Source organism: Centrocercus urophasianus, unplaced genomic scaffold (genome assembly GCF_019232065.1).
Source record: "Centrocercus urophasianus isolate 14NV4802_14NV808 unplaced genomic scaffold, USGS_Curo_1.0 seq_23, whole genome shotgun sequence".
Lineage (NCBI taxonomy): Eukaryota > Metazoa > Chordata > Aves > Galliformes > Phasianidae > Centrocercus > Centrocercus urophasianus.
This window is the reverse complement of record NW_024884789.1, coordinates 2,773,284-2,798,838: the sequence shown is the minus strand read 5'-3', so window position 1 is coordinate 2,798,838 and position 25,555 is coordinate 2,773,284. Positions and strand designations below refer to the sequence as shown.

General features: G+C 40.3%; 1 protein-coding gene across 1 annotated transcript in view; it reads right to left on the bottom strand.

Moving 5' to 3' along the window:
- ADAMTS17 (ADAM metallopeptidase with thrombospondin type 1 motif 17) overlaps nt 1-25,555 on the bottom strand; it is a 166,633-nt gene that overhangs the window by 15,688 nt on the left and 125,390 nt on the right. Inside the window, exons 20-23 of the mRNA XM_042824518.1 lie at nt 23,419-23,578; nt 21,250-21,385; nt 9,318-9,522; nt 5,135-5,287 (exon numbers count right to left, since the gene is read on the bottom strand). Coding sequence (XP_042680452.1) covers nt 5,135-5,287; nt 9,318-9,522; nt 21,250-21,385; nt 23,419-23,578 — 654 coding nt within the window. The remainder of the gene's footprint in view (nt 1-5,134; nt 5,288-9,317; nt 9,523-21,249; nt 21,386-23,418; nt 23,579-25,555) is intronic.

Sequence of the window (25,555 nt, the reverse complement as noted above, 5' to 3'; positions counted from 1 at the left end):
GCATTTATACCAGTGCCAGACAGAATGATATCTGACCCCCAGCGCTGAGTGAGACCTTTGGCTTGTGGCCAATGGATTGGAAGGAAGAATGAAAGACAGCCTGGATTCACATCAGGAAATACATAATATAGGCCATAATATTTACAGAGTATCTACTGTAAAGAAAAGAAAAAAAAAGGCAAAGTCAATATATTATAAGGCTTCTATGCATCTTTCTTCCTCTAAAAACCTTTTCATTGGGCTATGTAATATAATAGGTTAATGAGCTAAATTGTTGACTGAGGAACAGATGTTGCATGTTTTAGCTTCTGCCAACAAAACTGGAAGTGCATCCTTGTGAAAATCTGCACTAACGATGTAGTTAGTGTATCTTGCTTGTAACCATGCCTTCCTTGACATAATACCAGCTAAAAGAAGAACAGCAAAAGAAGTGAAATGGGGAACTCTGAACCACTTTGTGCTTTTGGCTTGAAATAGAATACTTCAGTCACAAGACACAAATAGAGTATGTTGAGGCACATAAAACAGAGAAACAACTAAGTACAACTGGAAATGAAGAAAAATCCATAAAAGTCTTCTGGAAGATTACTCCTGCTCTGTAATCTCACCTTTTCAGTTATACCTTGGAAGAGCCCATAAGCCAACTGGAGAAAAGGAACTGAAAAGATACAGCGTTAGCTTGCACATCTGCCCCTAGGTGATTTACCTGCTTCGTCATTCCAAGATTAGAAGGGGAAAGTGCTGAAGACAGAGTGGGGAGGCCTGTGTAGCTAAAAAACAGTCCCCAGTGCTGCATCTTCGAGCACAACTGCTCTTTGTCACTACCACAGCTAGCTGGTCCATCTAGGCTGTACCTCATCTTCCTGCAGCAGGCCAGCAACACACTCCCAAAGCATCTGGGACATCTGGTTCCACTGCAGGAGTCACGGCAGACGCGAGCACAACTCACAGTCCTGCAGCCTCGAGCACATGAGGAGCACAGATGCAGACAGTGCATCCTGCAAAGCGATCGAGACAGCCACATTCTATCCACCAGCTACCTGCATGCTTTACAGGAATGTAATCCTTGACCTGAAGTTTGCCAACAAAACACAACTGATCGTGAAAGAATGAACTACTATCTTGTTAATGCATCGGAGGCATAGTTTCAGCAGCTTAGGAATCTGAGGCAAGAGCTGGGAAAGCGAGCGATCTATGGCTGTTCTTTTGACCAGCACAACTACAACAAAAATGTGAAAATGTTTCTAGTGCTACAACCTTTAACAGCTCAGATTTCAAACACGCAAGAAGTATTGCAAGGACAAAAGAGTGTATGCGATGTTTGTTTCTTTAACTGAGTACAAACTGGATGTGGAATTTCCTTTTGGAAGAAAAGACTGAACGGGAGATGACTTGGATTCCCATTTGTATATTGCATCATACAAAAAAAAGAAAGGGTGATATAACGAACTGCAATTCTAAAGAATCCAGGCAATAGTAAAAAATAATTTCAGGTTAACACCTTCAGTGGGTTTCTCACTTTAAAATCTGCCTTTCTGCTAGGTTTGAAGACTTTCAGACCAGGAATATTTTTGTTATGCTGTTCATACTAATGCTGTATTTGTGTAAATGATAAAAATAAGATTCTTTTTGTTAAGAATGAAAAAGTTGAAAGTTTAGGAATGCTAGCAAGTTGGAGGTTATCATGGCTACTAGTAACAGAACAATATTCTGTCTTCACAAGTACACTAGATAGTATGTCAATCTCAGGCTTTGGACTAATAAAGGTAACTTCAAAGAAATTTAAATAACATCACAAACCTGAACATATGTATTTGCAAAGCAAATTAGATATATCAGCTCCCTGTGGCACAATTCAAAAAAACTGCAAGTACACTGGGAACACACAAACAGCCCAGACTGACTGCAAAATCCACTCCATCAGCTCCAAATCCCTGCATCTTCTGAATGGAACACGACCTAAAATCTTACATAGGATAAGCGTGTCCATTGCTGTCAGCTATAGCAGTTCTTGTTTGTGTCTGTGATCTCATGACTGAAGGCATTCTTAGTAAAGCTCTGGGGAGCTCCTTAGGCAAGTCTTCTCATGCACAGAGCGCCTATGTGTTCTATAAATGCTTCTACTGCTCCTCTGACAAAAATAAGAGTCTGCCCCTCAGAGAGCCCATTCTATTTACGTTGTATCCAGACATGGATTTTTAATGAAGCTTTGCCTCTTTCCTACAAGACTTTGGGATATACTCAAATGATCTTAGTTTGGGACAGCTCAGGATTGAATGCCAAGGCAGCATGCAAGTTGTCTGCATAAAAATCATCTGTCCCTCCTTCTATCCTGTGGTAATTACTACTGATCATTCAATCTTGCTTCCTTGATGATTCTTCATAGAAACAAATCCACAATGCAGTTAATCACAAAAGGTCGTTGCTTGTTCTGAGATCAAGCTGTAATGGTAGAAAACGTTTCCATCTCAGCACAAAGCTCTCTCACAGTGATTTTTATAGCACTGGCAAAACAAGAACTAAACAAACAAGAAAACAAACAACCAAAAAAAAAACAAACCCAAAAATATTCTACAATGGAATTTCAACCTGGAATTGTGAATTCTAAGGAGTTTGCTATAATTTGACTTTAGAAGACTGTATGTTTCTCCTTAATGGTCAAATTGTTTAAGCCAGACAACACCAGAAAGGAATTGCTGATAGTGTAAAGGTCCTTCTCCTCCGTCTGAGCCCTGCATTAAAGCTTCTGGATCCTGAAAATGAAAATCCTGACTGGATCTGCAAAGAATTCCACACTAAGTATTTCAGCTATCTGGGTTTCTGAGGTAATAAACTTTCTCAGAAGAACTATATCTATCCATACCTTTCTTAAGCCATCCAGTGATGCTTCTTGTTCACCTCTCTACTCAGAGGATAACAGCCTAGTTGTGTGATCCAAGTCTTTGTGTCATTAACCAAGACGTCTAGAATTTTTAATGTTCATTATAAACCAAATCTAAGTCCAAGAACATCTGCTGAATTTGCACAGGGTGAAATTCCTGGGAAGCTGAGAGTTGGCACGTGTTCTCTGCAGGCAGAAGCAGACCACATAAACAGCACACAAACTTCTGTGCCCTTCTGCACAGAGAAGATCCTAATCCCAAGTTAAGAATTGCAAATAACAAGTGATTTTGCACGGAACTTGCACTGCACACATGCAGAGACTAAATCTATCAACAATGCTATTTACTGTGACCAATGCACGACTGCAGCCTTTCTAGCAATGAGCCAACTTCTTTATCAGATGGGAAGCATTCATACAGTACTGAACTTTCGATCCATGTAATCAGTGAATACATGATTATTTCATATTCCTCCTACAAAGAGAATCTGGGTCAATTCTTCTGCCAAAATCTCTTAAAATTCCACAAATAAATAAATAATGTTATTTCACCTGTTAACACAGGAACTGTTTATTTTGGCCAAATTGTGTGGATTCTGTGTGCCAAGTTATAAATAAAATAACGTTCAATACTCTAAACATTCTGTGATACAAATTCCTGGCTCAGCATAAGTACAGATCTTTTGCCTATGGCTGGTTCTTAAATCACACTCCAGCACTGACACCATTAAATTCATGCATCTCTGACACGGTGTATCTATAAATATTTGTAATTCCCAATTGTAATGCAAAAAATACAATTGCAGATAAGGCAATTTGCCCATCATGGGCCTCTGCTTCAGTGGATTTTGCTTGCTGGAGTTTGGGTTTTTGGAAAGCAAAATGCAACTACTGTATCCCAGTGGTTTCTGCACATGCCGTACATTCCAGAACAAAAGTAGGCCTTCTGTTTCAAGAGCAGAACAGTTACAAAGATAAGATAAAACCAAACTGGAATATAATATTCCTGGGAAATTTCAAGGCTTTATACAAACATGAAGTTGGTAATGTAAAGGATGTGTTATGAAAAACACTGGCAAAGGCTGAATTTCTTATACTGCTGGGCTTCCTTCCCAAGCAAAACTACCTGCTACTTTAAGATCAGAATGCAAATACAGAGCAGATTCTGCACTGGCTTAATCCACTGCACATAGGAATTAATTCCACTGATGTCACCAGAGAAACTGTGTTCAGACAGATCTAAATGAAAGCGAAATCCAGCCCTAAGGAAGGGACTGATGGTTTTGGCTCTGCCTTTAAATAGAGGGCAAACTTTCATCTCAGATGGCTAAAGTAAGTGAAGCACTGGACTGTGCTGTGTAGGTCTCAGAATAGCATGAGTTGTACAGCTCTAGTTTTGCATCTGTGGTAATAAAATGGTATACCATCAGACTCTGAAAGCAAAATCTGCATGAGAAGGGCAAACAATTCAGCAGTGTGTGCCGTCAGTTAACCTTTGTCTCTCTGAGAGTTTGCTAAGGCTTCCACATTCTACATAATAACAGTTCTCCCAGACCCTCAAACTCACCACCTGTGGAACAAGAGGTATAAGGCTCAGCTCTCAGCTGAGTACTGATGCTTTGAGGGAGACAAAACTTTCATCACATCTTCTCTTCGTGAGATTTCTCTTTTTCTCAGTGACTAGGTTTCTAACTTGAAGTCTAAACACTTAACTGATACACATACTTGAAGAAAGAAAACATCTACTATTTTCCTTTCAGGCTGCCCAGGCTGGGCATGCGATTCCCGCTTAACTCCCTGAAGTCCTGGCAGATACTGTTAATGAACTTCTTTTCGTAGAAGTCAACCTGTTAGCCAGGTCGATTCAGAGCTGGTTTTTTTGAAACATGTAAAACAGTTCCAGCACTGCTCATGAAGTGGCCTTTTAATGCAAAGAGTTGAGTTGATGGATGAATTTTGGCCTGTGGTGAGAATCTTCATTTTTAGGGTGGAAGTTGTGTGGCTTTAGCCGTTGAATGGATAAGATGTCCGTTAATACTCATTTTGAACCTGTTTATTGACATATCCACAAGCCTCTGTTGCAGTATTTGGGTCACAAGTGGCATAAAGGGAAAGTTTAAATCCCAGCAAAAAACATCAATCAAAAGCTTCCGTTCAAAATATTGAAACTGCAGAACAGACTGCACATGGAAGCACAGCATACTGAACATCTTTGGATTTAGAGAGAAAATACCGTGCACTGCTCACTGGTACCTTAGACCAATCGCCTGTTTTCCATTCATAACAGCCTGTGTGATCCTCACATTCTTCCTCGTCTCTTGGCCTGGTGGCTGCATCACATTTTCCTTGAGAATTTGTACATGTTACTGTCCTTTTTTGGATCCCTTTGCCACAGTCTGCTGAACACTGCAAAACAACAGGTATGTTTTATTATTTCTAGGAATCATGCAACAGAATTTTTATTTTTGTAACATATCTAAAAGGAAAGCTTAGTTTTATGCACACAAAACCTGATAACTTGCAAAATTTTCCCCCAACAACTGAAACCATTTTCAAACATGATTTGTCTGAATAATATGAGATACACTTCTGTGATCTTTTATTTGTGAAAAATAGCATCGTGCTAGAAATGGTGTTAGTGAATAACTAAATCTTGCATTTAAGAGCTCATTATTCATAACAGAACTGCCATATACCCTTATGTATCACAGGAGTACAACAATGACGAAAAATGCACTTTATGTAGCAGGAAATTGTGGTTACAAAACCACCTCTGCAGTACTGTTCGTATGCACCCTGGTGAATTCACTGCTTTCACACATGTTCTCATGTGCACACGTGTGACCTTCACTCTTTGAATTGCCACCTCCTCATCACTGCGATGTTAATTTCAAAGAACTTGAAGTTTACAAAGCTCAGCAGAGACACCACTCAGTGAACCACAGAGCTGTCATCACCTTCCGGCCTTGGCCAGCAAGCTGCCCACATTCATCAGCAGGTACCAAAGATGGGCCCCTCAGCATCAAAAGCATAACCAGGGACTGTGGGAATGCAGCTACTAGGCTTCTAGGATCAGTTGCTGGAGAAAGACTTGATTCAAGCATTTTGGACACTAGTAACAAACATCCATGCAAGTGAGCAAATATTGTCCACAAATATTTTAATGCTTAGATGCTGTTATTTAGGCACTTTGAAAAAGTGGAAATAACTGGCAGCCCATTTGCTATCTCTGACAACAGTTGACTGGAAATTCTGTTTTATTGGTGAATTTGTCTTGACTGCAACAGGTGGGAAAAAGACACGGCTGTGAACTGAAATGGAGAAACGTTTTAAATAACCAGTTCAGTCACAGGTTAATAGATCTACCAATGCTGATACAGCCATCTGTGTGCATGCTACTACACAGCAGCACAGCTAGTCTCTCTGCTCTTCATTTTCTGCCACTGCAGTGGTTAGGAGTGAGAAATTTTCTTAAAGAGCCACTGGGGACAGGTGGATGGAAAAATGATATATGTATGAACTGAGATAAAAACTAACCTTCTCTAGCATGTCAAGTTCTCCCCTTTAGGGGATCGGCACGGAAAAAGACAGTTGAGTTGACACTGAATAAATACTGAAGATACGAGATATTCTGTGAGGTCTTTTGAACATAATCCAAGAAGCTTCTCCATCCAGGGGGTCTATGCTGGAAACAAGTGTCAGCTTGATATAAATTACATCAAATGGACAAATCTCAGCATGCCTGTCTAATCGTCTTAAAAATACAATCCAGGCAGTTCTGACCTGCTGGCCTTGTTAAGGACATGAATGACAAGCGTTTATGAGCTGGCAAGCAAACAGACGTGCCTTTAAATACTTCAGAGCACTACAAAGTGACTTCTTGAAAATCTGGGAAGCCTTCCACTTAATTTACTATGTGCTGCTCATGGCATGACCGCCTTACGGATGTAACATCTTTGTAACAAGCACAATTGTAGAGCTGTGCTAGATACCAGGATGAATTCTTCCAGGCTTTGCACAATTCCAGAAACTGCTTTGCTGGAATCCTCAAAATGCACGAATTGCCAGAGAGCCAACACCGGAGCTCCCTGAACAGTACCTTAAAGCCACAAATTTGCCCTAAGCAGTACAGATTTTCCCATATAAACTATAATTTTCCGCAGCTCTCAGGGTGGACTCCTTGGGGTTGCACTTGTTCGTCTCAAACTATAAAGAACAATATATAAAATAATTCAAATGGTCCGATTTACTGAAAGTAAATCAAACTGAAACAGGAGTATTTTTCACAGTATGAGAATCCTCTAGGTGGGTTGTACAACTGAGTTTGGGAAAGACATCAACTGTTTATTCTTCCCAAAGCTTTTAAGTCATTCGCAGATCAGTATTGCATTTACTTTTCCTAGAGAAAAGGTTCCCAACAGGTCTTTGGTTGTCACATATAAATCATTCCCTTTAAGAGGTTTTTTTTGTTCAAGTCCTCTGTCATCGTGATTTTTTTCTCATGCATAGATTTTACACAGATTCTAAAACAAGATAGTCTACTAGGAGCCCCTTAGTGTCTAGTTTAGATGATCAGGTTTTATTTTATTAGCAAATTATCTATTCGAATCCCACAAAGTTTTGTAAAGGAGTATCACAACTTTGCAGTTAAGATATGACTCTTTTATTTGAAGGAAATCCATTGTTTTTTTCTACTCAAGTTCCCTAACAGCAGAAACATTCACCTTTTTGTGACAGTCTCTATTTCTGTCATTAAAAATGGATTAAGTGGTACTTTGTCCAAAATAATCTCAAGTGTTTGGCAATAAAAGTGGAACTTAATTTTTTCCACACTGAAGACTGCAATGGAATTTGCTTTGAGAACACACATTTTTGATTGGGGACCAGACACCAATGTGTTCAACTGTTTTTGTTGTATAACCAGAAGTTCAAAAACACACACAAGAAAATTGATTTATAAAATGTTATTACTACTATGATGTTTTTTCCACAATATTAGAACAAAATGAGTTACATGGTCACAAATACAGAAGATTTCCAGTTCATAAAAAACCTGCTGTAACTTGACTTACTCCAATTAAAAACAAAAACACAGAAGTACCTAACATTGAAAAAAGACCATGAACACTCCAATGACAAAATTCACCCTGTAAGGCAGGTAGGAGCTGCAGTGAGAAGACTAGTCTGCTATATACACTGCTACAGCTCACCTTGCATAGCTATAAGAAATAAAAGGAGCACCATCTGAAAGGTTTATTTTTGTAACACATGAAAGACGTATCAGAGAAATTATTAAAACTCAATGTATTTCTCCACATCTTTTCAAAACAGGTAAAAGAATCTAATGCATTAGTGAACAGGTACAACGTCCTACTGAAAGGAAACACTACTCTCACTTGAGTGTTTCACTTGCCAAGCAAAGATTTTCTGTTCAAAAGGTAGACAATGGATCCACACTGTGTTTTTGTTAAGAGACACTGTTCTTCAGTGCCAGGTCCCTGGTATCTTGTGTTCTGTGACTTTTCTAACAATAATATTTTGCAAAAGATCTTTGACAATGCTTTAAACAGGAGCTCACTGTTTCAAAATAGAGACAAAAAACAATGAAATATCCTGCCCACAAAAATGCCCGTTTCTGGACAGACTTGTAGCACAGCCAGGCTGGAATGAGACTGGTAGCAACATACGTACTGCACCAATACTGACATCATCTTTTCATTGTTCAGATCAGCCTAACAGATACAGCACCAAACCTGACATGGAAACCCTATTAGAACTATTACTCACAAGGTACAGGCAAGATTACCATGTATTTGCTGAGTGCTTCTCGTGAACTGTAAGCATGCTCCTGGTTCACTCTGTTGCTAAACAAAGTGAAGGCTGTCCAGATGACACTTTGTTAATATGTGAAATGGATTTATAATATCTGAGAATAACTTCTTAACTCTCTGCAGCTACATGGAGACACACAAGAAAGCAAAGTATAACCAGCTTCTCTATGTTCCTGGAATTACACAAAAGAGGGTTGGACAAGGCTGGACTGTATATTCTCTGCAACATGCAGCTGTTTGATAAATATGGTATTTTGTTTCACACCACATTTAAACAGAGCCAGAAGATCTGTTAGGTTCCTACACTTCCAGCTGTAGGTCAGAGAAATGTTTTTCCTTGGTGGTCAGGCTTTTCAGATGGAAAGATATAGTTAACATAGCACGATATCTAATACTTGCCTTAATAACTCATCTGGTATGTGATACAAACCTCAGCTTCAACCTAATCATTTCAACAAAAACCAATCCTACCTGGTGCCTCAGTACTGCAAGTTACCAAGTACGCTGACCGTGAGAATGTGCTTAACTTCAAGCTCTTAGCTAAATTAGGGCAGCGTATCCAGAACTGTGTGCTGTCTGGCTTCTCTCTTGGGTCAAATTCTTACCTTTGACCACTCTGATGCTTCCCAAATTGAGAGGCAGTCCCGTCCTTCACAGCTTTGTACTGTTGCTGGTTTGTTGCCAAGGCAGTAGAGGTCTCTTGTGTTAACATAGGTGCCATTTTGCAGCTGATAAACACAAGTCACTTCCCGATGCTGGATACCTTTCTCACAAGTGGCAGAGCATGGACTCCAATGGCCAGTCACCCACCTGGGAAGGAGACAGAGAGGGAATATTTAAAAAAAAAAAAAAAAAGTAGGATAAAATATTGTGCTTAACCTGAAAACAGAGAAATAAGAAATTGGCAGCTCTTCCTAGGTTTGTGGGTTCTCCAATGTTGCTGTACTGCTGTCAGACTGAGATCTGGCCTGAAGTATGTAGAGCAGAAAGGGGCTGTGTACAAGTGAATATCTGCTCTTGGCTCCATGCTAGACAGAAACACCATTCACAGAATTAGGGGCCTTAAAAATGGGGAACAATTGCCTATGGCCATTGTTAGCAAATTTGAATACTATTTAGCTGCTCAATAAATACTTAAAAATACAAGATTGCTCCACTAGAAAGGAATCTGCAACACTGATTCAAAGCTGCCATAAGGATGTACCATAACACAAACTAGATGGGAGTGGGGGATACTTACCTTTAACCATCATTTTTCTGAGCTTTGGGATTCATTCACTTTGTAAGCACATTTCAGTTGCCATTTGCTTTCCCTTTGATCAAATGTGCTGGGAACAAATACACGAACATCGTTTCTGTTTGTTTGTTTGCTCTGTTTTCTCTTTAAAGGCTCACAATGCTGTGAGCTGTTTGGGTTCCTCCCAGTGTAAGGGACTGCTACTCTGAGCAGACCCTTGCTGTGGCCATGCATACTCCTAGCTCAGTGTAAGGCTGACTGAAAGGCTCCATAACAAGATGCTCTGGCAGCATCACTGTGGTTAAAAAGCTGGCCTACGTGGCAGTGGATAAAATGTCTGCGAAGAATCTGAATTAGGAGGTATATAGAGAGGGACAATTATTTCCTAAAGACAAGCAGCATTCATCTTCATGCCTCCTGTAATCTGTCAATGAGGAACATCTCTTTGTAATTACAGGCATTCCTGGATGAAGTGAATGATGGGAACAATCATTGTAGGCACTAGGCACCAGAAGGCTATCATCATCAGGTAATTGACCTTCTAGCCTGTTATTTAGGACTGTCATCTGGATTAGCATCCTAATACCATGAATCTTTTACTTGTCACCCAATCCTGGGTTGCCTGTAATGACAAGGACCGAAATAAGAACATTCAAATATAAAAGCTTGTTTAGAAATATTGTTTCATTTTACTGAAGTTTCCAGTAGTCAAGACAGAGCAACACACAACACCTTACGAGTGACACTTCTTTTGAATTTGCTCCATAATGCCTCAAAAATCTAACAATTCTTTCTCTTTCTGACATTTGTGAGTGGGGAAAAATCATTTCAAAACAATTTGCAGAAACATCCTCATTTGGTGCAACTGGCATGAATTCATTTGCCAGCTGCTGTGACTGGTGACCTGCTGAGACAGCACTGATGACAGCAAAGGCAGAAACCAATTAGTTTGAGCAGAACAGGATCAGGAAGGCTGGCCACCTGTCTTTTGTGGAACAGAGCCCCATTCAAGTGTTTCTTTGCAGAAAAGCAGTTGACACATTTGTGAATTTCTGTTGGCTAAAGCAGCTCGCAAACTACCAAACATATTCTCTAGACAGTCATTTTGGTGCATCACTGTGGCTGAGTACTTGCTATTTACTTATGGAATGGGAAAATGCCAGCTGAGTGAAGACTGAGACTGACAAAAATTGACTTTGAGTGCAGAAATCGGTGTTCATGAAAATTAACAGCCAGGTTCCCTCGCTACCAGCTGGGCTGTGCCCTGCTAGAGCCCACGTGTAAGCAGTTATTGAGCCAGGTGAAGGAACCGTTCAGTAAGGGCACAAAGGGGGAAAAAGTAACTTTGCTTTATGAGCTGAATGTGAGTCACAGGGCCAGGAAGGGTTTCTGTAGAGGCTGCGCTGAACTAATATTCACTTCAGCACCATGCTCTCACTGTGATCTACAGCTACTGGCAAAAGAAAAAGGGACTGAAAGCAAAGGAGAAAGATAAAAATACATTCTTGGCAGAAGCTGTCTGTGTGCTTTCATTTAGGATGGGCAGCATGCTGCATGCCAACTATTTCCAAGATGCCGTAAGAAGTCAGGTTATGACTTTCCCTTCAGGAAGAAAAATTCCTTTTTCTATTTTTCTTTTGTTACTTCTGTGGAGGGGAGAAGTCACCTCATTTCTACCCTGCTGAGTGATCTTGGGTTAGGGCTGCTCCAGCACACACACACGCATAGGTCAGTGCGACAAAAAGAACAAGTATCATCATCGACATGAGAAGACTGCACAGAGCATCAGTCAAAACCTAGAGTATCAACAGAAAGCTATGGCTCAGGTCATTTCTGATCTAGTCTGTGGCAAAGATGTCATCACCCCAGCATTTTCATTACAGTGGTAGTCATATGGCCAGCTTCAGCTACACATCCACCACATCCATCCCTCATCCTAGCCTGCATTCACTGATGGGTACAAAGAAGATGGGGCACCCTATAAAGGATGTCTGAAATCTCACAGCCTACTTGTCCTGCTGGTGAAACTGTTATTTTATTGCCTGGAAGACACTAATGATGTTTAATTACTCTGACAGGATTTCAACATCACAGCACACTACCAAACAGAAAAGACAAAAGATTTGTGGTTAAAATGGTTAAATATGAAAATTCCTGTCTGTTTCAGAGTTAGTAAAGGAACATGCAGCATGGTATTTGTAAAATTACTAATTGCATGTAATAAGTAAGCTGGGAAGACAAACAAGATGCACAAATAGCAGCAATCATTGTTACAATTAAATTACATACAGACATTTTCCTCTCTGTGCTGTTATTACACCTTTTGAACCCTCTAGATAAGAGACTTCATTTTCATTTTCAAAAAAAGTTTAAGTATTTTTCTTATGACAATGTCAAAAACAATTCCAGTGTTCAAACACAGAACTCCAAGTCAGCCCTGTATTACTAACCAAGCCCATTAACAGTTGTACACTAAGCCACATGTGTAACGTAGACCATTCGGCTTTATCCATGCTTTTTGTTCCCCCTCCATTTTGCAATCTTACATCTACGGAAGATTCAAGGGTTAGATGATCCCTGCTGGTGGTTAGATTTATGAAGAAAGTAGTAAGCTCGTAAGTAGAGATTTTTTAACCGAGAGAGTGGCTGTCTTTCTAGCTAAAAAATGCACTGTAGGGTCTGTTTTTCTCTAGCCTCAGAAGTCTGGGATGGGCAGAACATGCAATCTGAGAGGGCTCTTTTAAATCTATCTTCTGAGTCTTCTTCAACCTCTGACCTCTCCATATCTCTGTTAAGAAATTGGGAGTTCTTCTCATCTGCTATTGCAACAACCATCTGGCAGGCCCCTGGAGCAAACGTGAAATATCTTTAAGAGGTTCAGTTCATCATTTGATCTTCGTAGAGTCTGGATTAGTCATTAACATTGAATTATCTATTCTACCTACTTGTCTAAGACTCCCACATTTTCTCTGGAAAAAAAAAAAAAAAAGAGTTTACAATACTATGTACACAAACCCAAAGGAGATGAAATGTCTGCAAATGAACAGTTGCAGCTAAAGATTTGGGAAAATATGCAGTGAAGAGGGTCCAGGCTGAAGGATGAGGTGGAAAAGTGCAATCAAAAGACACGTGGTCACTTTTCAGATCAAAAAGTAACTGCATGTTCTAGGATAAATACTGCAGCTCATTAAGTTTCACCTGATTATTTCTGACTTGAGCCCTGCATAAGACTGGTGCCTGCAGGTTGGTTCTGGCCCACTAACAGAACACCCACCATATGTTTGCACACACGCTCACTGCCCCAGAGGGATTGTGTTACTTCTGTTCCCTCACAAATGCTACACTGAAATTTCCTTGCTTTGGTAGTAATAGCTTGGACCAAAGATACATTTGTAATAACACTGATAATTCTATTTTTAGTAAACCTGGTTTTTGATTACTACTGTTAGTTGAGAACCTGCACCACCACTAAATTATCAGAAGACATTTGCTACTAAACAATATGTAGCTGATTTGAAAAATCACGTTACAGATACTAATGTAAAGCAGTGCAATTTGAACACTCCAACACTTTGTTGTTCACTTTTTGATTTAATGTAGGTTGTTGAGTTACTGTACAGGGGGGGATAATTCTGTTTTTAATTAGAACTGGTTGTCTTTAGCTCCGGTCTTTGATGCAAAATCATGTTGAAGTTGCTGTTATTTTTCCAAGGCACCTGGATGAAATTGTGGCTCTACTGAAATCATGCACAACTCTGACTAACATCACTGGGGCCAGCATTTCACATGGAGTAAGTGCAGAAAGCAGAACAGGAAAAGATTTCCGAGAATCAGTCACATGAAACTGATCATCAGATATTTTTTGCTTGTATCTATCAAACTGAGTCCATACTTGAATGCATAGAGGGACGAAAGCACTGTTTACAAGCAGACCCATGATTTCCACCAAATACACACGCTGTCATTGTATCTTCCTCTCTCCACACACTTCTGAAACTCTCCACTACATCTCTGCTCTGCTGGGGCCAGGTGAATCTTGATGGCTGGGAGCAGGTTGTGCCGCACCCAGTCACAGTTGTTACACTGGGGTTTTTTTTTTTTTTGGAAAAAAAGTACCAGGAATCTAGTAGAATAATACAGCTGCTGATGTCGAAAGTAGGACTCCAAGACTAACATTCCTGTCTGATTGCCTTTATAAACAGTGCTCAGTAATTTTCCAGTACAGTAGTCATTCTGCAAGCAGACTTGCCAGCTTTTGCTCACACAGATTTCTTTTTTTCTCTAGTGATTATCATTTTGACAGCGTTATTTTTTTTAATTTCCCATTACAAAACTAATCAGAAGACACTGTCTTATAATTTACGCGCGCTTCAGGAAGCTGTTTTTTAATTTCTTCAAATCCAACTCTATGATTCTCCCTCCTTTCTCCCTCAGATGGAGCAGATCACTCTGTTTCCAAAATGTCAGTGTGGCATTTAAGTGACCAGTTGTCCTTGTTTGCAGCTGCCTCGCTGCACTAAGGCACAAAATATCAGCATGTTAAGAGATCTTTGCAGTGAGATCCCCCTCTCCTGATCCATGGTGTGCCTTTGGTGGGGCAGCTGGCACCCAGCTCCATTCCCTGCCATTCAGTGAAGGCCATGCAGGATATAAGCAGCATGAAGAGCATTACCACAGACAGCAGAAGGGGTGAATTTCACCCATAATTAAATATTTTGCTAGATCATCCCACTAATCCCTTTTTGTGGGTAGAGATTACACTTGGCCTGAAGAGCTTTAAACCAAAGAGGCACAGATCATTTAACATTTTAAAATAATACAACGTTCAAACATAAGGTTGTTGAGTCAAACATTACAACTGTGATGTAAGCCAGCCAGGGTGTTTACACCAAAGCTAAGAAACCTGTCTCATGACTCCATGTGAAAACCAATGCCAAATAAACTTCAGCTCCAGCCAGCCATCTTAAATTATTTGATGTAAATGCATTTACCAGTAGCCAACAAACCCTCCTAATTTTATCCTCTGCTTATTCCCAAGCCTTTTCTCTTACTTCTTTTCCAGAATTGCCTCAATGAGCTGACTTGCTGGATTTTCTTGGAAACATCTTTTTGTCTTTCAGTAGCTAATTAACTCCTGACTGCCTGTTGCTGTACTTAATGAACTGCTTACAGCACAGAACGCACATGATTTTGTCTCCTTCTAGTGGATGGTGATAACGAGACGTGCCCACCATAGGACATAAGTTACCCACAGCAGCTACTCACAAGGGTACCCAGTTAGTGTCATCCTTCTGTTCTGCAGCATTTGGCTTTGTCTGCAAGCCCTGCTAGAGCCCAAAGAGCAGCCAGCAGGGCGCAGCATCGCCTGCTCGCTCAGGCTGCAGCCACCGGGCCTTGCACCGTGTCCAGCACAGTCCTGGCAAATTCATTAGACTGATTTGAGAAATCCCAACTCCAGTTTTGGGAAGTGCTTCAAAATGAGCTCTTACGTGGTACCTCCTTGGATCAGAGGGTGCTAACATTACTATTTATGCCAGATTTCCAGCAGGCTAAAATGATTTGAAACCATCCCCATAGCTGTTCTTTTTTTTTTTTTTCCATGTAACCAAAATCAAAATACACAAGAGGGAATGTTTCTTAGCATAAGGCACAGATAAGGTTCTGAACTCCGTGCCACTGGATCTTAAGGATGATAAAACTTTGTCCTGGTTTCAAAAGAGTCTGAAAACATTGATGAAACTGCATACCTGTTAAATACATAGCGTCCACTCCAGCTCTGTACCTTAACATATACTCCCAATACATCCCTCCACTTCAGTATAATTTCCATACAGCCCTGTAAGCAACTTCTTAGTTTTCTCAAGGAGTTTTCCACTAGAGAGCTCTCCTGAATTCTGTGGGGTTTTTCTGCAAGACTTCCACCTTGCAAAATAAAATCAATACTTTTCTGCTCCACGTCTATGTGTAAAAACTCAAATAAATGTGATGCAAACAGATTGGAATTGAGACTAGACTGAACACAGCAGGACTCATCTGACTACGGCCCAGGTCATACTACTCCAAAAGAATTTCCCCTGTAACTGTCAGTGATCATCATCATCCCTGGGCTGGGGAAATGACAGGGGTCCACTGGCAGGCACTGTCAGCCCTCACACGCTAAGGCAAAGCATGCTCTGAGTGGTCACTAGTCTTCTGGGCAAGCATGCAAGGTGCTGAGCCAGCTAAGGCCTTGCCTGACTCTTATAACTGGTTTCCTTTTACATGCAGCAGGAATCACTGTGGTGCATGAGCCTTTGGACAGCACAGTATTGGATTCCTGCCCGCAGATGGAAAAGTGAAAGGGGACTAGAAGAAAGAAAGAACGAAAGAAGCAATCCGTATAACCACAGGCCTGACCTCAGCTGCATGCCAGCTTTTAGAACAGATTTGGAGGGAAACAATAATCAAGGATATGGTGGTAAATGGAAAATAGGAAAAATGCAACATAGACTTCCTCCAGGCAGACCAGGCTAAACTATGTGGGTGTATTTCTTTGATTAAAGTAACTGCTTTTCCAGACAGTGGAAACATGGTAATTGATTTGGTTATCAGTAAAGAACTCCTTCTGCTGCACTGGAAATGCTTAAGCAAGTTGGAGAAACTGGTCACGTGCTGGAAAACACGTGTATCCATGTGCATGGTAGGTGACAGCCAGCCACAGTGCTGTGCTGTAAAGGAAGTATCAGGTACGAAGGGAACTCAGATCAAATAGCAGTGGACTTCCTGTAAGCACTGTCTTACTTTTGATGATTTAGGCACAGAACTGCTGAGAGACTGGTGAAAAACACTGCTGACAGCACAAAGTCTAGAAGCATTGTCAATGGTGTGGAGAAATAGGGTATCGCAGAAGATAAATGGAACAAACTTGAGTACTGCAATAAGACAGATAGGTTGAAAATAGCATACCTTGCAAGGTTGTATACTTAAGGGCTAATAACAAGCATGTCTGTGTTAAAGAAGGATTTGTGTGTTGAAACAAATAATGGCAAAAACATTCAGAGTGACTCTAAACCATGAAAGTGATGTAACCATGAAGAAAGCAAAGAATGCATCAGCATTGTTACTGACAACGAAGATAGGCAAGTATGAATGCAACTGTGTAAGGGTTAGATGAAATTGAACCTTGGATTTTCCATGCAGTTCTGGTCATCTGTGTATTCACATGATGCAGTTAAACAGTTTAAATTATGGCCTGAGTGCAGAACGTGACCAAGGCGACAAAAGGAAGTGAGAATCCATGGGCAGTCTCTCATCCAAAATGAAGTTAGAGAACATTAATGGATTTAGCCCAGCAAAATGATAGAAGCTGGATAGAAACTGGATTGCTGTATCATATAGCATTACACATAAAGAAAAGAGCTAGTGAGCAAATAAACAGACCTGAACAAACAGAACAAGAACAAATAGCTGAAAAAGTACAGTGAAGATTGGAAATAAAAGATCTTGACCCACACGAACAGCAAGGTCACAGAAAAGTCTTCCAGCAAGGGAAGTAGGCTGCAGAGCAAAACTGTTTTATGGAAACTAGTGTATAACATGCCACTAGGACTCAAAGATGCTTTCAAGTCCTGAACAGTGAAAATAAGGGCTCAGGTCTCCTGTGGTTTTCTGTGGATGAAGGCAGTGATTTCTGGCTGTTCATGCTGCTGTTAAGCATCTGTGTAGGAACAGCACATATTCAGCAGGTCCCTAGAAGGACTCAACCTCTATTAAAATCCGTTACAGCAAAGACAAGGAAGATTAACAGTGTTTGCATACAGACCACAGCAAGTCTGACAGTTGGGGAATTTCACATGGTTTTGGTTCTTTTTCTGCTTTAGAGGGGGGCATTTTCATATCCATAAACCCAACCATGCATGCTGAAGTGTGTGGCCACTGGCCGACCTATGTTTTCAGTAATAACAGCTGATGTGATCTGTGATTTCTGAATCTTGTGCCAGCATGAGTGCTGGGTTTGCCTATATATTTGGGTTGGTGTTCAGTGTGCTGGAAGCAACCCATACGCACCGCATGCAAGAATCCAGATTCCATCTGGTTATAGCAGGGTTTTGTAAAAAAATATCTAAAGAGCTAGGCAAAGGATTAGAATAAAGAGGTGCTAATAGGGTGCAGTTGGGACAGGAAAGGAAGCTGTAAAGAATTTAATGGAAAAAGAGGGTCAAGGAACATAAAAAATAAAATAAGAAGAAAAAGAGGCATTTTTTTAAAAGGTGAAAGAGTAACAATAACAAAGAATGAAAGATTCTTTTTTTTTTTGCCAGTTTCAACAAAACTCTTAAGAAAATTCTGTTCTCTGAAATTTGATTTTAAAACATATCAGTATGTCCAATCCTTTTTTTCAGTCTGTTTTGCTTTTTTCAGATGCTATGTTGCAGTTGCAGAGCAATAATCTCCTTGGCCTCATGAAACTACTGTCCTCTACCCCACAATATTTGGCTCTCCCAAGAGGTGGCTGAAGTTCAAAGGGATGTATAATTTGCAAAGCACTTTGAGATCATGCTGGAAGAAACACGCTATTATTAATATCATATACTTTCTTCTCTCCAGATCATTTTATATATAACGTAGGTTACTTTTTATTTTTATTACAATCTCAGCATCAATAGTCCTCTCTGTCTCCTCCATTTGTACAACATGATCTCACTCCATCCCAAGGAGTTTGCAGACCACATTATAAGTGAATTAAGAAAAGATGCAAAGAGTGTGGGATAATGAAGTAAAGTCACACAGCATACCCAAAAATGAAACAGAGACTGAGGGCCCAATGACTGCATCCTGGGTTCTGGCCATTACACCTTTCCTTTGAGACAAATTCTCTGTAAGATGATTCCCCTACATTTTGAGTAAAAATGTAAACATACAGCAAAATGCACAAAACAGAGCAGACCTACTGCTGAAAGGAAAGCATTATTCTTTCTTCTGCTCAGGTAAAAGGCTTAGGTCTGAGTGGAAATGGGAAAGGACCTTATTGTAACAAGATGCTACAGTAATTTTACTTCAAACCCTAAAACAAATTCAGGGTTTATTAAGAAAAAAAAAAAAAAAAAGCATTGACATGGTGAAAGAGAATGGTTTCTTTAAGATGTTCTTGGTCAGAGAATATGCTAAGCATGCATTTCTAATATCTGGGTGGGCAAACACAAATGGAAATTTAAATTCTACAGAGGCACAGAGAATGTGCTTCTTGAAAATGTTTCCAGTCAAAAGCATGTTAAGTGTGAAAGTGTGGTCTACACAGAGGGAGCGAGGGAGTGTGGTCTGTCAGATCATCAGCAAGGGTTCTGTGGCCACTCTGGGCACTGAGGACATTTGGTATTGACTGTCACTGCTCAGACAGCAGAATGTCACTGTGCTGGAGCTAATTATTCCTGAGGAGAGCTGGGCTAAACTGTGGCTGTATGTTGCCTGATAGCTCTGTACAGAAGAAGAGATACCTTGGAAAAATATTGAGGGCTGGACACGAATCCACGAAAGAACACTCTGAAAAAACTGTAACTGGTTTGGTCCTTTCTCAGGAGGTTGTGTGTTATTTTACCTCACTGTGTCTCTGCCCTGAAGAGGCTGCAATATCATGGAGTAGGTATGCAACAAAGAGGAGACTTCACCAAGAGCTCAGGACCGTGAAGATCGCACTGAGAAACAGCACTGTGGGTCCTAAGGCTCTAAAGGACCTGATGGGCAAGACCTCTCTATGCAGTGCTCAGCTAATAGTGGCAAAAGCTTCTAACTTCTTCCCAAGCTTTTTTACGCCTCCAGCACCTGCAGCCCCTTCATACGACCTCACTGATTCACTCCAGTCTCTTCCCAATCTATTTTTAAAAAGTCTAAAAGAAATCCTTTGTGCCAAGACAGAAACACGAGCAGATGCTCCTTGTTTCAGTTTTTCAGAGAAAACGACATGATAGAAATCCCAGCAGCACTGAATTTAGGAAACTTCCTCACAGAAACGACAGTTGTTTCCCTCAAGCTACTGGGAGTTTGGCTCTCCTTATATACCTAGAAGCACACACAGTATCTCATTAAACCTTTCAGTACCACTGAAAGCATTTTGGCCACAATATTGAGCAGCTGTAATAGGTGCAGAAACAAAATGAAACCTGAAACAACCTAGTCTTATTGATGGATTACCTAACACTAGATTTTCCTGCTTCAGGGCACTTTAATCAGAATGCAGGTCCAATTAGAGGGAAATGTGCTGCTTCTCATTTCCTCTGTTGTTCCTCCCAGCAGGATGAACTTTGTAGGTACATTCCCCTGGCTTCTCTGATTATACAAGATGCAACAGATAGCAAATTCCTTTTAACAGGCCTTTGTAGATATTCATGAACTTTTTTCTAAGTTTATGTTGTGTTCTAACTGCTATCCAAAGTGGACAGTCCACGTTAGTTCACAACACCAAGCATTGCTTCAGAGCAAGAGTGAAATTTTTTGCTAGCAAATAAATAGAATAAATTAATTTATTGTCCTGTGTTTTGTCATTCTGGACAGAAACTTCACCTTTTATACAATGCAGAAAAACATAACTTGTCTAAAAGTGCTTGCCAAATCATAAAACAGTCCTTTTTATTATCTTTAGAACTTTCAGCTATTAGAGTTTAATTACTACTGCTGACACAGAAAACCATCCTTTGCAAGGAAAGCATATAAAATACATTTCATTTTAATTTCTTGACTTCAACAAAATTCAGATTCGCCTTCCAAACTATGCAGGTATTGGTAGACACTGTACAAATTTAACACCAAGAAGAGATGCTTCTTGCCTGGAGGCTCCTAGTCTGAACTACTCTGCTAATACAGATCAGACATGCAAGAGAGCAGGCAAGCTATAGTAGCTTAAAGGTTGTGGGTTGTTCAGAAGTTTTTGTGTAGCACTGTAGTACTGTTAATCAGACTCTGTGCTGGTTTAAAACAAAACAAAAGTTAAATATGCTGTTACTGCTATCTTGTCTAGCTTTATACTGCAAGCTGCGCTATCTCCCAGGAGACATCCAAAAGGAAAAGAGAAGAAAGTCATCCTCAAACAATGCATGCAGGCAGTTGCATGGAATCTGGACTTACTGGCCACACATTAAATGGACTCTGAGGTAATAAAAATCTGATCTGCTCAACAAAAGGAAATGAACATTACAGCTGGTTGCTGTAGCTACCAATGCGTCCCAATGCTTTTAGACATTTTCACCATGTTCACCAGATGGAGACTTTGGAAATGGGTGATTTGTGAAGAAAAAGGATATTGGTTTTTATCATTTTTAACTCCTTACCGTGACTGGCAGGGGTGTGTGTTACATTTCCTGACCTGGGGCTCGGGGCGATTCACTCGTTGGCAGTCACTGTCATTCACCACTGTCATGGTCTTGTTAATAATTCGAGTACAGGACACAATTGTTTTCCGTTCACCTACAAGTAAAATAAAATACTACTCTGAAAAACATGGAAGACAGTGGCTAAGAAGAAAACCATGCCAACTCATTAACTAGATTTCCCTACTATCTTCAAATATGCAATCTATACAGACATACAAACCCTGTAAGCTGTCTTATCTTCCAGTTCTGCCTAACCTTTGTACAGTACTTTTTTCCCTAAGAAAACATACAAGCCTCTTATAAAATTGACTAGAAACTAGACTTGATTTTTCTAGTGTTAAATGGGAAAACAATACTGAGAACAACTTGCTTTCATTTCTGGTTCATCCTTCACATATTGCAGTGTCCTGTAATTACCTAGGGCAGATGCTCCAGCTATGAAAACTGGAGTCATGCAATTATCTGTCCCTGATAATGGCAGGACAGTTGTATCTTGCTGCTTCCTACACACAAAAAGTTGGGTTAAAAAGGAGTAAACAGACTTCAAGAGTGATAACCTGGGCTTGTTTGTATTTCACAAATAGGTAAAATTCACTCACCAAAATAAGTTTTTTTACAATTTTCCTGTCTTCCAGATATGATGCCTGAAAAATCCTGCTACTAGAAGACACCTTAGGAGTAATCAGCTTTTCTCACATAAACTATTTCTCTTGCATCAGCACTTTCACCGAGATAGCACAAGTATGACACTGGAACAGCTTTCCACTGTGTGACAGCAAGAAAGTTCTGTCATGGGGTGGCATGACAGCAACCAGATGTGACAAATAAAATGTCATCCCTGCACTATGTGACACTGCCTTACTGCATTTTGGTTTCTCAGCTTCTTTCTTTGTGACTCTGAGTTCACAACAAATTGAGTTTGTTCATCATTTACAGCAGACAATTAAAAGTAACTCAAATTCTGTTAATACAAAATTTGTATGGTCTGTATAGAAGTTATCAATGGCTGAACTGATTGATGAAGTTTAGGCTCGAACTGCAGAAAGTCTGAAGGGAAGAGGCCCTTCTCAGCTAGGGTAAGCACTACAAGCATCTGACAACCAAAGGATATGAGATCAATTGCCATCCAAGCTGTTACTACAAGTGGGAGCCATGCTGCCAGTTACTGATTTGATCCATGCATGCAGAACGTTTATAACACGAATGAAAAAGGCCTCAAACAATCTCCTACTCATTCATGTGGGTGCTTAACAGTTCTAAGAAATTGTTTTAAAAGGTGAGCAAAAGTGTCTGTTTTAAAATAAGTTTTATCTACAGAAAGAAATTCATGATTTCAGGGCAGTGAACTTGCAAATGTGAAGACGAGCGCTCTCTTCCTGTGTGAAGAATAAATAGAATAAGTAAATAAATAGAATAAATAACTCAGTCTACTTGTAAAGAAAAACTGGCCAGAGAGCATGGAAAAAAATCCATTTTCTTCTGGGAAAAAAAAATCCATTTTCTTCTGGGAAAAAACTACTTCTTCCAGCACTGAAAATTCAATGGACAGTGCCTAACAAACCAGTCTCTGGCCTCACAGGCGTCAAGCTCCCCCTGGTTTCAGCAAAACTCTTTCAGGGATCATCTGAAAAGTGTGATATGCAACGTACAATTGTACCCCCAGAAAGTCCACTGCACATTAAGAGGATCTAAGACAATCTCCAGGTGTTGTCACAGCAGTACTGTCCCTGTCTCATCCTTGGGGAAGGAAGTGTCTTTAAGTGAACGTGCCTGAACACCTGTGAAAACTCTACTCCAAGAATGTGACAGAGATTTGAGATATGAGGCTGCACACAGTGCCTTAAGCCATCCATGGAGCACTAACCCAGGTGCAGTTCCAGCCTGGAGTAGCAAGCCGACAAAGCAGTGTCCCTGCCAAAATGCTGGGTGAAAATTAACTGTGGGGATGGGGATGAGAGCTGGGAGAGCTGGTGAAAACGAGCTCTCATTTGAACTCATTATGGTAATATACATTACCATGGCCACTTTCCTTCATGCTTTGGCAACACTGCCTTCTGCAGGAACCTCTCTCATGGTTGATGTCTGCAAACACTGCGTAAGTACCACCAAGCTTCCTTATGGCCTTACCTCCTCCACACTGCACACTACACCCTTCCCATCCGCTGTGCGTCCAGATGTACAATGAATCCTGTTGCTTTTCTGGCTCACTTCTGTTTTCAGTAGTATAGTTTACAGGAATTGTGTATTCATAATGAATTCCGTAATTCTGGTCATGAAATAACAGCACCTGGTTCAGCAGGAAAAGAAAGACTGTTACAACACTGGGAGCTGGGAAAGTCACCAGAATGCGGGGACCATAATGCTAGAAATGCTGCCTCAGGTCAATACTTCTGTCACGTAAGTACTTCATGAAAGGCAACCAAATCTTTATCTATATGAACCTGAAACTTCAGTAGTGTTGGCAATATGGAGCATCTCTGAGATGCACGAACTGCTCATGATTTATATTTAATGTCCAAAACTGGAATTTGGTTCAAAATTATTACTTTCATATGAGATTCAAATGTGATCAGCAAGCCACCACCTGGAGAGAAATAGTAAGACAACAGGAAGCACTAAAGCAACAGTTTCTATATAGCTGTTTATATTTCATATAAACTACTACATATAAACTAGTCTCATGAACTATTATATATATTCATATAAACTATAACTATTTATATTTCATATAAATACAGCTATTTAAATGAGTGTCTAGAGTTAAAAAGTCACTCATCAGACCTGTCCTGCCTTTGTTTTCCAGAAACCAGGTTGTTTCCAAGTCTCATGAACAGACTCAGGCTTCTGGTTGGGAAATTTAGTAGAGAATGGGAAAGTTCTAGATGAATGTGATACAGTTTACAGGTTATTGCAGCCTGCTCTATCCTATCCTGCCTGAAAAGTGGGGATTGGACAAAATAATCTCCAGAGATCTCTTCCAACGTCAACCATTCTGTGGCTCCAATTCTATAGCTGCAGCATTTATTGTTGCATTTGAGCGGGGCTGCAGCAGTTCATAGTTTGAAGGCAGAAGAGTTTATTAACACTTCTGAAAGCACGACTGGATCCTTCTCAAAGCAAAAAAAACCCAACACTAAAAAGATCACATGCCCCTGGGCAATGTGGCACTTAAATTGAAGGAGACTATTCCTGCTGACAAGCTGTAGGAGCAGGATTTTATTGTCTCAGAAGCCTGAGGACAGCAAGAGAGAACCATATCATACAGCTGCTGGCAGCATATATATTTTCGTACCCCTGCATATTGCTGGAAGGAGATGAAACCTGCTTTCAGCAGCAAGCTGATTACTTCCCATGGAGTCACTTATGATGTATGTCTCTAGTATTATTACTCTGAAAATCACTATTAAAAACTGCAGAGGAACAGAGAAAAATGCTTAACTTTTCTCCACAGGCAAATGACAGGTCTGGTCCTGTTCTGATTTACCTATTGAGCTTCATTTGGCTCCCATTTCCACTGCCTTAAGTCAGAAGTCACTTGAAGACACCCAAAAAGCGGTATGAGGCCCACAAAATCTGAATTATCACACTGACACAAATATGATAGAAGTACTACTGGATGCTGATGCAGTGGCTTCAGATTAGCCTATAATAATTATCTCACAATCTCGGTAGCATTAGAGAGGTGCATACTGCTGGCTCTTGGCACCTGCCAAATTGGAGCTGAATCTTACTGAAGAAGATATTTTAAGTACTGCTGTCATAAGTGAACAGAGCAGCTGGCCAATTGAAAAAAAAGCAAATTTACAAATGCTATTTCATCCCAACAATCTTTGCTTCCCATTAAGAATGGCAGAAATCCCTCCTACTTTACTAATAATTTCACTGAAGCTGTCAGAAGTTCTATTTAACAACACTGACAACCCTCAACACCACACAGGCTGAAATAAGGGGTCCTGTTTGCAGGCACTGATGTCCTGGAGGTCTGTGCAAGTGAATGCTGTGGGACAATCCAATCTCAGCCCTTGTGAGCTGCTCTGTGCAATGCAAAACTCCACTACAAAAACTACCTTCAAGAAGAGGTGGGGAACAAATGTACAGTTTTGCCTCAGCTATGGAGGGATCCTTACTACCAGAACTGAATGCCAAGGTAGAAGCCAGGTGAATGCACTTTTATTTTCTCCACAATCCAAACTATCAGGCAGTCCAGCAGCAGAGAACTCAAGTTCTGCTCTGGCTATCTTTTAGTGCATGAGATACAAACAGC